The sequence below is a fragment of the Lolium perenne genome, chromosome 2 (genome assembly GCF_019359855.2).
Source record: "Lolium perenne isolate Kyuss_39 chromosome 2, Kyuss_2.0, whole genome shotgun sequence".
NCBI lineage: Eukaryota > Viridiplantae > Streptophyta > Magnoliopsida > Poales > Poaceae > Lolium > Lolium perenne.
Genome location: NC_067245.2, coordinates 131,223,540 through 131,236,490, shown reverse-complemented (window position 1 = coordinate 131,236,490; position 12,951 = coordinate 131,223,540). Strand labels below are relative to the sequence as shown.

Sequence of the window (12,951 nt, the reverse complement as noted above, 5' to 3'; positions counted from 1 at the left end):
ATATTTGTGGTCGTGGACAGATTTTCTAAGATGTTACACTTTATTGCCTGCCACAGGAGCGACGATGCGTCGCATATTGCTAACCAGTTTGATTTTCTGGTAGAAAAGAAAATTAACCCATAGAAACACAAGAGCATATAAGGGACGAGTGGGGAGATGGCCTGAATATAAGCCATGATGTTGTGCAACTTAAGGTTCTCTTAGTCAGCACAACGGTGAGGAGGCTGCGGATGGTGAGTGCACTTGAGGTGATAGTGGGAAGCCGAGAGGTTGACGGTGCGGACAGGGCCTGACGACACTGTATTTTCATAGGGTTCCTGGATCAATTTCACAGCATTTAAAAATAAAATACTCAACGTATTATATAAGAAGTAAAATTTGGGACGCGCAAGTTTTTCGTCCAAAATTTACTTTTCGTTATTCTGTTGCAACGCAAGGGCACGTTTTCTAGTCTCTCAAGAAAATAGTAAAGATCCTATTGTACCCGCCCCCCTCCCTTTCAAAATCAGCATATGACAAGGCTAATGGTAATTCAAAGTTCACAAGTATCTACTGTTTTATGTTCAAACCTCTCGCCTTAATATTAGTACATGCCGCAGCCTCATTCTACCTTGGAAGTGCTGAAATCGGCAACAGATTGTGAAATGATCCATTCGACAGCTCATGTGTCTCTAATGGTCTTTTTTTTGACCTCTCCAGGGATGTTGCTTCCAAAATACCTACATAAGGATAAGAGTTATCATTGCACGGAACAAATAAAGAGCGAACAAATCTTGGTGACCAAAATAGCCAGTTAAAGAATTAGACTATTCTGAATATGAACAAGCAAATGTGGTATTATACGCAAAGTATAGCTCTGAGAGAAACTGTACATTTCAGTAATGGATATAAAATGGACTAGACCACAAAACTCACCAAATCCTAAAATCGCAGAACAAAGCAGAAAGCCCAAAAGGGAGAAATCCATTTTGTACAATATCTCAAGAACAATTATGCAACCTGCTGAAACCATCAAGTGCCTTGGAGAAGAGAAGACCAGATGCAAGCTGCCAGACAGTGAATAACAATAGAGTAAATATCATTATGACAAAGCAAATAGGACCTAAAATAAATAGATGGTTCATCACTTATGTTTAAAAATGCAAATGCCAGAAATAACATGTAACTCAACAGTCATTCAAAAATGGAAAAAAAAAAAAACTACTTTTATATGATTATTACCCATGAAGACATTCAAGGGATAAAAGGTTCCAGAAAATAATCTGCTCTGTGTCGAGCTAACATGAAGGTAAGAACTAACTATGCAGATAAAATACCATAAGAAACTGATGAAAGAATTTGAGCTATTAAAAAAATCTAATGCAAATTTATCTTTCCTTTTTTCAAGAAGAGTCTTACTTTTCCTCGGCAACATTGTCAACATAGAATATAAGCACCATTCCAAACAATACAGTACTCAAGTATGCCCAGCTTGGAAGTTGTAGTTTGACTATGCTGTCAGATGCTGAACCCTGCAATCAACAAACAACTATTACTACTACTACATATCAAACAAAAAGGGTGAGAAAACATCCAAACGACAGGACGTACTGCATACTAGAGAATAAACAATGTGCACTCACTAGAATTGTATCCCACATTGCAAATGGAAAAAGAAAACATGTAGCAGAAGCAACCGTTATTGCATGAAGCCGTCTTTTAAGCTGATTCTGCAGAGGAATAACGTGATTGGTGATTATCGATTCATATAAAGCTTGTAAGCATCAAGTAAAGAAGATAAATAGAAGGGTAGAAGATTAATGTAATTAGAGTACCTTGAGAGAGACTCGTCGAGCTAATACTCTCCTCAAAGCAGACAAAATTCCAGCAGTAATTGGCACAACCATTTCTTTCATTCCAGTAATTTGTGTAGCTTTCTCCGGCGATTCACTTCCAAAGCTATCTGTATGAAGTCAAGGACTTCCAGCACCATTCGCAGGTGTCCAAAATACACAAAGATAATGTCCTACAATTTTGAGCAAGTTTTAACCAGGAAAAACTGTGTACTTATGCAGAGTATGCCATTTCAGGTCAGATTGTTGCAACGGGATACATAGTGGTGAATTTGTTCTTGTAGCCCAACCATTTGATAACAGATAGTATGCTAGCAGCATACCAGCAAGCCCTCCAATCTACAAGTCCAATGAAAACATAGCATGTTTTAGGAAATTCAGCTGAAGATGAGGTAGAAAATTCAACAATTGTTATGCATCCAGTAATTTAACCATAATTGCACAAATGAGATTTCAACTGAAAAAGAAAACACAAGTTCCTCACGCGAATTTTCACACACGCAGACTTGTATGCACAATCATCTGTACACTTATGCTGAAATACCTTTCAACCAAAGCAAGATGGACTAATGATGACAGATTTGCTATTTATTTGTGCTTATCAGCATTCATGCTGAACATACTGGACAGATAATAGTGTCAGTGCTTGTGCATTAAAGTAACCACTCCAAATGAATAACAGTTATTAGTCAGTACACAATCATCGAGGCCAGGGTGCCACCTATATAGAAATCAGTCCAAACAGGGATAATATTCAGATTCTTGGTTAGTTGGTTATGCACAACAACTTATAATCAGCAAAAGTGAATTACATGAAGATATCAACAACTTGCCTTTTTCCATATATTAACCTTCCTTCCATATAAAGCAGCAGAGAGAACTCCAAGAACAGCACCTGCATACTCCGCCAGCAGTGCACTAGATTCAACAAGAGAAAAAAAATGCAGCTTAGTAGGCAGACACTTCTATTAATAATAGTAACTAGGATGTTAAGGCAATGCAGAATAAGTGGAAATGTATTAAATTTTTACAGGAGCTAAGTGCAAGCCCGTCCAAATGAAATCATACTAACTGTTGTCCTCAGCTATCCATCCAACATGGCAAGGATAAACATGGATCAACTGTCCTATGCAACCAAAGAGCTTGTCATGCCTATAAGCTGTATATGACGAAGTGTCACCAATCTCCAGTTAACACATGTGTGCCGGAAGCAACGACAACCGTTGATCAAGCAAGCAATGCTCCAGATTCGTTAAAGATGTATGCACACCATTTGAACTCGACGAACCAACGCTTTACAGCTGGCACCCCGAGTTCAACCACTCAGCTGTTTGTCACCTAGCTCTTTTCCTTTCAATCCGCACACCCTTCGTTGTGAAGAGGCATCTTGAGATTAGGATTTATTCCCCTCTGCCGCCACTGTTCGTGGTTCGGCTTAGTTGCTTATTGTAATCCTGGAATTCCTCCTAAATTAAGCTATAGAATCATGTGTTAAGGCGGTATTCTCTGAATCTTGTTTTTCTGTTTCGTTGTTACACCTTGAGGTGTGTCAGAGCTAGATCGATTGTCCCCAAGGACATAGATCTAATAAATGCATTTCCTTTTCTTGGCTCAAATATCGTTTGCATGATTGTGTGTAGACAGGGATTTAAATTAGCACCAGATACTCCTTTTTACATCCTTACATCATACAGCACACATCAATGTGCTAAAAGAATAGTAATACTTACACTAGTGGTCCACCAGCAAGAAGTCCTTTACCCCACAGCACAAAGTATAATGCCAGAATTCCGCCATTGATAACTGTAGGAACTACCTGAAGCCATAATCAATAAAAAGCATGAAACACAGCAGGCAACATAATCTCAAGAAAAAGAGCATGTACACACACACCTGTGAGTTGGGCAGAGGCCGACCTTTCCAAGGCTTCTGTACAACTAAAAAGATGACTGAAGCTAGTACAAGGCAACTGAAGATAAAGCCAACTGTTGAATCCCCACTACTGGATAGGTAGCTATATAGCAAGTACACAGACCAAATTCTAACGAAGTTTCCCAAAATATGAATTACTTGCAATGGTGTTGACCTGCACAAGAGCAATGAATAATCATTGTTTGGTCAATCAAATATATTATAGATGGTAAGCTAAAGTAAACGTCCAGCGATGCCGTTTTTTCGCCCGTATGAGGTGGTGGTGGTGGTGGTGGGGGTGGGGGGTGGGGAGAGATGTGGTATCCTTCCATCCTCTGCCTCGGCTTGCTCTTGCGCCGCCCCGGCGCGGAACCACCAATCCTCAGCTTATCCTCCTCGACGATCATGGCCAGGAGGGCGACAAGGATCGTCAGATGCTCCTCGTCGCCGATGGCTTCCCTCGCAGCAATGGCGACAACGACTTCCAAGCCCATCAGAGCGGCGAGTATCTCCTCGTCGTCCGAGTCTATCGCCTTGGCAAACCGCCGAACACCTGGCATGCAAGGTCGACACGGGGTGGGAAGGGAATATGGGTGGTGGTGTGGCAGTGGGGAACAACGGCGGGGATGGGGCGGGGCGGTGGCGCGGGTTGCGGAAAAGTATATGCGGCGGTGGAGGGATTTCTACCGGAGGCAAACGGCAGACGGTGCAGAGGGGTGGTTGCGGCGGCGATCTGGGTAGGGGTGGCCGTCGCGAGGTGGAAAGGGCGAGATGGGTAGTGTTTTCTACTAGTCTCGCCAACAGTGCGTTATTTCGTCCATCCGGCGGCCCAGCTAGCCCCCTATGGGTTGGGTTCGACCTGGGGGCGCAGGATTACTAATTGGACCATGTCGGCGCCAGAACAAAATTGGGAGGACCAACTGGGCACGATTTTTCGCGTTGGCACCCCTCATAGCCCTTTAGGGGGGCCTAAAGGCCCTCCGAGTGGAGATGCTCTAAGGATAGACTCCTCGCCCCGCACCGCTACCAATGGGGAGACTCGGGCAGCCAAACCCTAGCAGCCCCAAGACATCCTCCTCCCTCTCCATTGCCGGAGGATGCCGGCGGGCGAAGCCCTCACCGTCGGATGGTGTCAACGGGGCCCACGTTTGGATGGCTGTGTGCTGGATCTCGGTGGCGACGCGGCGAAAGCATGCGGTGGCACTGCAGGCTTCTGCCTGCGTGAAAGGTCAAGAAGAAGACAGGATGCTACGTGTGTGGCGCGCGACGGAGGTTTGGCGCCAAGATCTGGGTCTGCGCAGGCCCATGGCACCTCCTTTGCCCCAACCAAGCCTCTCCCTCCTCCCACCCCTCCAGGCCACCGCTGCAACGTTCCTAGGCTTCCCTCCCCGTGTTGTTGGTCTTCTCCCACAACCTACTCCGTCATCTCCGGTCTACCCGTGCATCAACGATTTTCGGAGGTCCTTGTCATGGGTCGGTGCGAGATCCCTGCGCGGTGACGGCATGCGCTGCCAACAGCGACGCCTGAGGGTGATGTTACCTCCTTGGAGGCATTTTCATGACCCCGACCAGACTTCCTCCTCGAGCACCGGGGGAAACCCTAAGTCCAGCATACTGGACCGGGCAGCGGTGGTGTCTCAACGTTGTTCCCTTTCTTGAAAGCGCTGCTCTGGCTACAGGTGGAGTGCCTGATGCGGCAGTTGGAGTTCGGTGTTGCGTTGCTCTAGCGTAGACTGCTACATAGGGGGCAGGCCTCCGAGGCGCAATGTACGCCGGCGCCGGCACTTACCCGAGAAAGCTACATCAGTTTGAGCCGGACCCTGCCTTTTCACCCACCAACTCTCTAGGCACATGGTTGCAAGGTGCATTGGCATGGCAGTCCTGGAGCTGCAACCATCCCTGTAGGCGCCTGGCAACAGCAATGATACTGGTAGAGACTAGGGTTCTACCGGGTTTAGGGCGGAGGTTGTAAGGGTGGAAGTGAGGGCGGAGAGGTTGGGGAGCTCGGCGCCGGCGGCTGGGCGCCGTCGCGGAGGAAGAAGGAGGCGGCTAGGGTTGGTGCGGCGGGGGCTAGGGTTCTCCCGTCTCCCTTCAGGAGACGAGACCGGTAATGATCTTGAATTATTGTCTGATTAATCTTGAAGGGATACAAGTGTTTATATAGGAGGACGGCCTCCTCGAAACCCTAATTTACTTGGGCTAAGCCCCTAATTTACTTGGGCTAAGCCCATAACTAGCCACTAGTGGGCTTCCTACGTGTATAGGTCAGACCGACCATAACATCTCTCCCCGCCTTCTCAAACAGCTCGTCCTCGAGTGAACCTGAAACCGCTGGCGAAGATCTTCCAAGCTTCTCCCAAGTCGCTCGTCCTCGGGCAGGCCGGTCCAATGCACCAAGACGTGCCAAACACCACGGCGGCTAGCCGGGGCCTTCAACACGCGAGCCACACTCGCCGGGCGGGCTCTAGACGCCCATCCGAAGTAGGTGGAAGAGCTGGTGGTGCGAAGGAGAGTCGCCCCGGTAGGCCTTCGGGAGGCCGACGTTGAAGACGTCGTGGAGGCGCGAGCTGCGGGCAACTCAAGGCGGTAGGCGAAGCGTGCCGATGCGCTCCGGCACACGGAAAGGACCAGCCGTAACGAGGTCCCAACTTGCGCCCGGAGCGTGGGTCCAAGGACCGGGTCGTCCCGGTGAAGAAGGCGAGCTGCAGTTAATCGCCCACCGCGAACTCCGCCTCGCGATGGTGTGCATCATAGTATTTCCTGGCCACCGTCGAGCCCGAAGAAGTCGCCGGCGCGCCTCGGCCCGCATCTCGTCGCGGCACGCAGCAGTCATCCGCCGTCTCGCACGGGCCGTGCGCCCGTATAGGAAGCATCGCCGGTGGTGGCCTCCCGTAGACCACCTCAAAGGGAGTAGCGTGCAGCGCGGAGTGGTAGGACGTGTTGTAGCAGTACTCGGCCCACGCCAGCCAGTCCACCCAAGCCCGTGGACGATCCCCGGTGATGCAGCGCAGGTACATGGCGAGGATCTTGTTGACGACCTCGGACTGGCCGTCCGTCTGAGGATGAAACGCCGTACTCACGCGGAGCTTCACGCCCTGGCACGTAAGACGATCCCCGTTGGCGACGGTGACGCTGTACTTCTCCGATCCCGCCGGCTGGAGAGCGAGGCGGCGCATGGCGGTGTTGGACAGGAAGTTGTGCGTGGAGCCCGTGTCCACCAGCGCAGTGAGACGCTCCCTTGATCGTCACCGGGCGCATCGTCTTTGCCGTTTTGATGCCCGCCATAGCATGGAGAGACACGACGAAGGCGGACGCGTCGACTGGCGCGTAGGTCGTGACACCGGCCTCAGTGACGGTGGCGGCCGCGAGCTCGGCGGTGAGGGCCTCAACGTCGGCGTCGTCGACGGTCTCCAAGTAGAAGACGCGGGCGCACGTGTGGCCCGGCGCGTACTTCTCATCGCGTATTGAAGCACTGACCACAGCGGCGCCGCTCAAACTGCTCCGCACCGTCGGCCGTTTGAAGGGGCGAGTTGGCGCAGGAGGGCTGCGGGCGCAGAGGCCGTGCGGGCGTGGCGGGCGGTGGGCGTCGAGCGGGGCGGGCGCGGGGACGAGCGGCCGCCACGCCGCGCGTAGACCGCCGCATGGCGAGGGCGCGCCGCTCGTAGGCTCGTGCGTAGTACATGGCCGTCTCTGGTCCGCCGGCTCGCGCATCTCGACGTTGGACGCGGATGTAGCCCGGGGAGGCCGCCGACGAAGAGATCGGCGCCGGGCGGCGTGCCGAGACGCCGGGGGCATGGCACGCGAGCGCTCGAAAGCGGTCGGCGAAGTCTGGACCGTGGTGGTGAAGGCGAGGCGTCCTAGCTCGGCGAGGCGGCCGCCACGGAGGGTCGGCCCAAACCGGCGGAGGCACGGGTCGCGGAAACGCTCCCAAGGCGGCATCCCGCCCTCATCCCGCCGAGGGCGTACTACCAAGTCTCCGCGCGCGGCGCCCGTAGGTGATAGGAGGCGATCCATGTGCGGTCGGTCTTGATCGTCCGCCGCTCGAAAACCGCTCACACCGGTTCGGCCGATTCGGGGTCGGTGGCGCCGTCGTAGTGGCGAACTCCCGGCCCGTGAAGCGAGGCGGCTGCGGTGCCACGGGCGGGACCTCGGGGGTGTCACTTTGGCGGCTTGGGTTGACGGACGTGCTTGCGGCGAAGGCCCCGCAAACCCGCCAGGACCGCCAGGGCGATGGGCGGGCGGGCCGGACCGTCGTCCGCGGCGCAGTATGGGTGTAGACGGGCGCCGCGTCGGTCCACGTGGGAATCGGCGAGGGCGACGGCGGCCACCACGCGGGCCGGCCCGGCCGGCAGCGGAGGCGGCGGTGGGCGGCGGCGGGCAGCGGCCGATGGCGCGGCGGCGGCGGAACCGCGGTCGGTGGGGGCGGCGGCGGAACGGCGGACGGCTGGGGCGGCGGGTGCGGCCGGCCCCGATCTCCGCGAGCTCGAAGCGGATGGCGCGGAGGTCGTCGGCGAGGTCCGCCAAAGTAGCGGGCAGGAGGTCGAGGCCCGTGGGAACGGCGGCGGCCTGGTCTCCGTTGGCGGCGGCGGCGGCCCCCTGCAGCGCGTGGGCGCCGGTCATGGCGGTGGGAGTGATGTTGGTGGCGGCGGTGGACGTGGCGGCGATGGTGTCGACGGGGGGGCTGTTGGAACCCATGAGACCTAGGCAATCTGATACCAAAGTGGTAGAGACTAGGGTTCTACCGGGTTTAGGGCGGAGGTTGTAAGGGTGGAAGTGAGGGCGGAGAGGTTGGGGAGCTCGGCGCCGGCGGCTGGGCGCCGTCGCGGAGGAAGAAGGAGGCGGCTAGGGTTGGTGCGGCGGGGGCTAGGGTTCTCCCGTCTCCCTTCAGGAGACGAGACAGTAATGATACATCGAATTATTGTCTGATTAATCTTGAAGGGATACAAGTGTTTATATAGGAGGACGGCCTCCTCGAAACCCTAATTTACTTGGGCTAAGCCCCTAATTTACTTGGGCTAAGCCCATAACTAGCCACTAGTGGGCTTCCTACGTGTATAGGTCAGACCGACCATAACAGATACTGCCGTATTGCTCCAAGTCTCGGCGCCTTGCCATTCTTGGCTGGAGGCAAAGCTGGGCCAGGCCTAATGTCGTTGTGGTCTGAAGTTAAGGGCGGTCGTGTCTGTGCACGTGTGTGTTTGTGTGTTCCTCCTCTTTGGAAGTTGTACCTCTGATGTCTTACTGTTCAATGAAATGAGACGCAAATTCTGTTGCGTTTTCTCGACAAAGTAAACTATAACAATATGGGCACAATAGTTAGGTAATTTAAGCACATAAAATCCGAAAAGGGTGGAAACAATATGTTGAGCCCCTGGGCTTCTTTGTTCTAGCTCGTCTCTCTCGAACTAATGAATAATATTTGGTAATTGATAAGAAGAGCACATTATCGGAGATCAAGGAAAATATACTATGGCAATATCAAGGTTCAAGGAAGCAGTAGACATCGCCTAGGAATGCTGCACAGCCAGGGCTGCTGGGTGGGCTGGGAGGATGAATATGAAAGAGGAAAAGTACAAAGTAAAGGAAACAAGAGAGAGGAAGGTTAGGCCCATGATTTTAAAGCTGATCTGGCCCAAGGAGGTTACTACAGTAGGGTTTAGAAGAGCAGCATTAATCAGAAGAGGGGCAATCGTTGCAAAGAACCTCTGTGTAGAGGAGCAGCAGCAACCAGCAGTGCCAGCGACCACCGGCAAAATTGACAACCCGCCACAACCACGTCTTCCTCTCTCCGTTTCTCACGCCGGCTCTTCCCTCCCACCCCATCATCGATTTCAAGGGAGAGAACGATTCCCCGATGGAGAACCTCACCACCCGCATAATCCACCGCCTATGGCCAAAGTATACGCCTAGCAACGCTTGTTTTATCCTTGGCAATGTAGAGGGGTAGCAAAACTATTCTATATTTGATATGTGAAGTACATTGCCCCAACAGTGCAAGGAGAGGATGTGTCATGACAATAACTATCAAAGCTAATGCACTAGCGCCACGACTCCACTATCTCTGAGATGAAGGAGGCTCGCAACTGCAATGGAGGGAGCCCCACATGTCAAGCCACGGCTGCACTGTCTTCTCTGGCAACCTTAACAACAGCTCCGAAAAGCGACACCACTGAGAGTAGCCATGAAACCCTTGGTTCATACACCGACACTACAGTCAGCGTCGCTGGTTTTAGCGTTACTATCCTGATAGGTGATGCCATCGACATGAGCTGTCACGCTTCTGTAACCTGCAGCAGCATCTGTCTCGGAACCTCACTGCTCATCCATTGTGTCCTACAACTACTTTCGCCAATTACCAGCTCAAAGACCAGCTGCATGTCTGGCGAGAGGAGGGCTTTAGCAGCTGTTGCACTGGCCTTCAAGGTCCTCTGCAGCAGAGAAGCAATTAACGTCATAGACGGTGCAGCATGGTATGATGTTGACCCCTATTTTTGACATCTGCACCAGAGAGGCAGTCTTTCGTGGCCTGAACCTCTGCAGCTGTGGCTGCCACTTACGGGAGCCCTCCTCCAAGACACCATACCAGGTAATGTGTTCTTGTAATGGTGCAGCAGGCATGCATGCAGAACGTGTGTCTCTAAACACGATGTACACAGTTGTAGCACGTAAACATCAACTGTCAGCCATCGCATGAGCTCCCCAATTCATGTGGCCGTCTGTCCACCTCGGACACCTTCACCATGCTGGCAAGGTAGTTCTCGGAAGGCCACAGAACAGCAAGATAAAATATGTGCCTACCCCAAGAGAAATACTAGCAACTTTTGGCAGAGAGTGGTTCTTTGGAGCTGGCAGCACTTCAAGTTCCGACGGTAGTGTGCTTCACAATCCAACAGACACGGTACCATCACTCCTGCTGGTGATGACCATCCAGGTGCTGCATGGTCCAAATGTGGCAACTTGAGGACAAGCTGCACACTGGGTTTTGAAACATGTTGGCTATGAGATCCAGTTATGCGATAAGATATTCAATCCCCGAATTATGTAGCATATCTTTAAATTAGGAAGATATATTTTCTCTTGGGCATTAAGAAAATTGCCGATAAGATTCGCTATATAATTTTTGATTGTTAGGCCTCTATACAAAGACAATACTCTCTCGGCCTATATGTGGTCTCCTTCCCCTTATCATCCCTGCCACTTAGGCTTCGGTGCCATCAGGACGCCATTCCCCCCCTTGCCGTTCAGGCTACCAATACCTGCCTTAGGGCCTTATCCTATTACCCTTCATGACAATACTTATGCAGCCAGTATGTACCAACCAGTCTATCACCATTTTTAGTGATAATTGCAGTAATCACTACAATATGTTACAAGGACCTAATACCTTATACTACCTACATCCCAAGGCTAAAGGCTTATTTTTTTATTTTTTTGAAAAGTCAAACGAAGTAAAGTTTGACCAAACTTTTAGAAGAATCTATGAATAAATATGATATTTTGTTGATGCCATATGAAAATATATTTCATTATCTATCTAATGATATTGATTTTGTACTTTTCATGTTAATGATTTTTGATAAAAACTTGGTCAAACTTGACATAGTTTGACTTTCTGAAAAAAATATAGGCCTTAAGCCTGGGGGTGGAGTTAGTATTGTATAATAAGTACTCCGTAAATGTTAGATAGCAAGTAGTACCATATTTATGTTAATCTACTCTTAACTGAATATTCTGTTGTGATATTTGTAATACTTCACCTGAGAAGAAACCTAATGTATGATTATCACTAAAGTAATATTGCCAGAGCTACCTTTTAAAACAGAATAAGCAGTTCCACTTCGCTTAACCGGGATAAGATACATTACAATTTCTTGTTGTCACACTTTTGTTTAAGCAAGTCATCACTTAGTAAGAACAGATAATATCGGTAATGCATAAGTATCAAATTGACAACAATAACAACAAAATGACCATGTTCCCATTCGTAATGGTTAAACTATTCAGTTTATCTAGAATTTAAGTGGATATGATTTAATGTGCCCGATGGTTACTACGAATGACAGGCTCATGATGCATCTGTCTAATGATTCTGGGTATTTGGAGTAAACCTGCGACTCTCACATAACTCCCCGTAACTTATGGAGAAACATAATGAGTTGCGCAGACTCGAGCTAGCAAACGAAGAGGGGAAACTAAATCAATCGGAAATTTACCATTGATTTAGTCACTTCCGAACAAGTATCGCCTCATGAGAGTGGTCACGCTATAAAATCAAAGAGAAGAAAAGTGCATAAACGCAAATCCAGCAGCGAGATCTCGTGCCTTGCCGCAACTGGGCTGAGGTGATTGAGAAACAGGGTAAGGAGTGAAGAAAAAAAGAAACTTCACCTCGCCGTTGGCACGGAGCGAGAGGTTGAAGCAATTCCTCCACCTTCCGCAGTAGAGGAGGCGGACGGCTTCGGCGACATCATCTCGCCGAGCTCAGTTCTTGTACTTGGCTCGACTCGTTGGATCAGGGACGGTTTAGAGATGTGAAGATTGCTAGAGCTCCAAGCGTGACGGCACCGGCAATTCCTATTTGACGCTCAACGCGTCAGTTATCCCACATACGCGTACCTTTTTGTTTCCTATCGCTGTTTCCGGGCCGGCCCGGTTCACAACGGCGATTCGCTCTTCTTGGAGCATCGAATTCGTTTTTACGGGTCATAAAATAGTTGATACAGAACAGAGTGCTCTGTTCTGCATTCTGTTTTACAGTTCTGGTTTACGAGTTATGTTCTGTGTCAACGGTTTCCGAACCCGTAAAGATAAGATTTTATCAAAGATTTTACATATGATTAAAGAAATAATAATCAAATGTAAATAATTCATGCATAGTTTATAGTGCAGACATCAAATAACATAATCATAGCAAATAGTTCATAGTTCACAATCTTCTCGCACCGCCAGCATCAAACCGAGGTTGGCCCGCTATGACCATCATCGCCACCACATCCATGAGTCACCGAGCCACCACCACTTGCCTCTTCACGAGCTAGTCTCCGTCTGTCTATGATCTCCGCCGAGGCCTCCTTCCACCACTTCAGTTGTTGCTCATTCATATCCTTTGTGTTCATTATCATGATCTTCATCTCTTCGGCCAATAGTTGCTTCATTGCTTTGGTTTTCTTCATATTGATCCTCATCTCCTTCAACTTGGTCTTGTTTC

At 50.1% G+C, this 12,951-nt stretch overlaps 1 protein-coding gene across 1 annotated transcript; it reads right to left on the bottom strand.

The window, feature by feature from the left end:
• Positions 1-336: 336 nt before the first annotated feature.
• On the bottom strand, positions 337-12,338 carry LOC127333445 (uncharacterized). The gene is made up of 10 exons (XM_051359830.2): positions 12,132-12,338; positions 3,726-3,918; positions 3,563-3,648; positions 2,666-2,750; positions 2,093-2,171; positions 1,815-1,942; positions 1,623-1,709; positions 1,399-1,511; positions 916-1,046; positions 337-719 (listed from the first exon to the last, which is right to left on the bottom strand). Exons 1-10 carry the CDS (start codon positions 12,212-12,214, stop codon positions 607-609), a joined length of 1,098 nt encoding a protein of 365 aa, XP_051215790.1. The 5' UTR covers positions 12,215-12,338; the 3' UTR covers positions 337-606.
• Between the last annotated feature and the right edge of the window lie 613 nt (positions 12,339-12,951).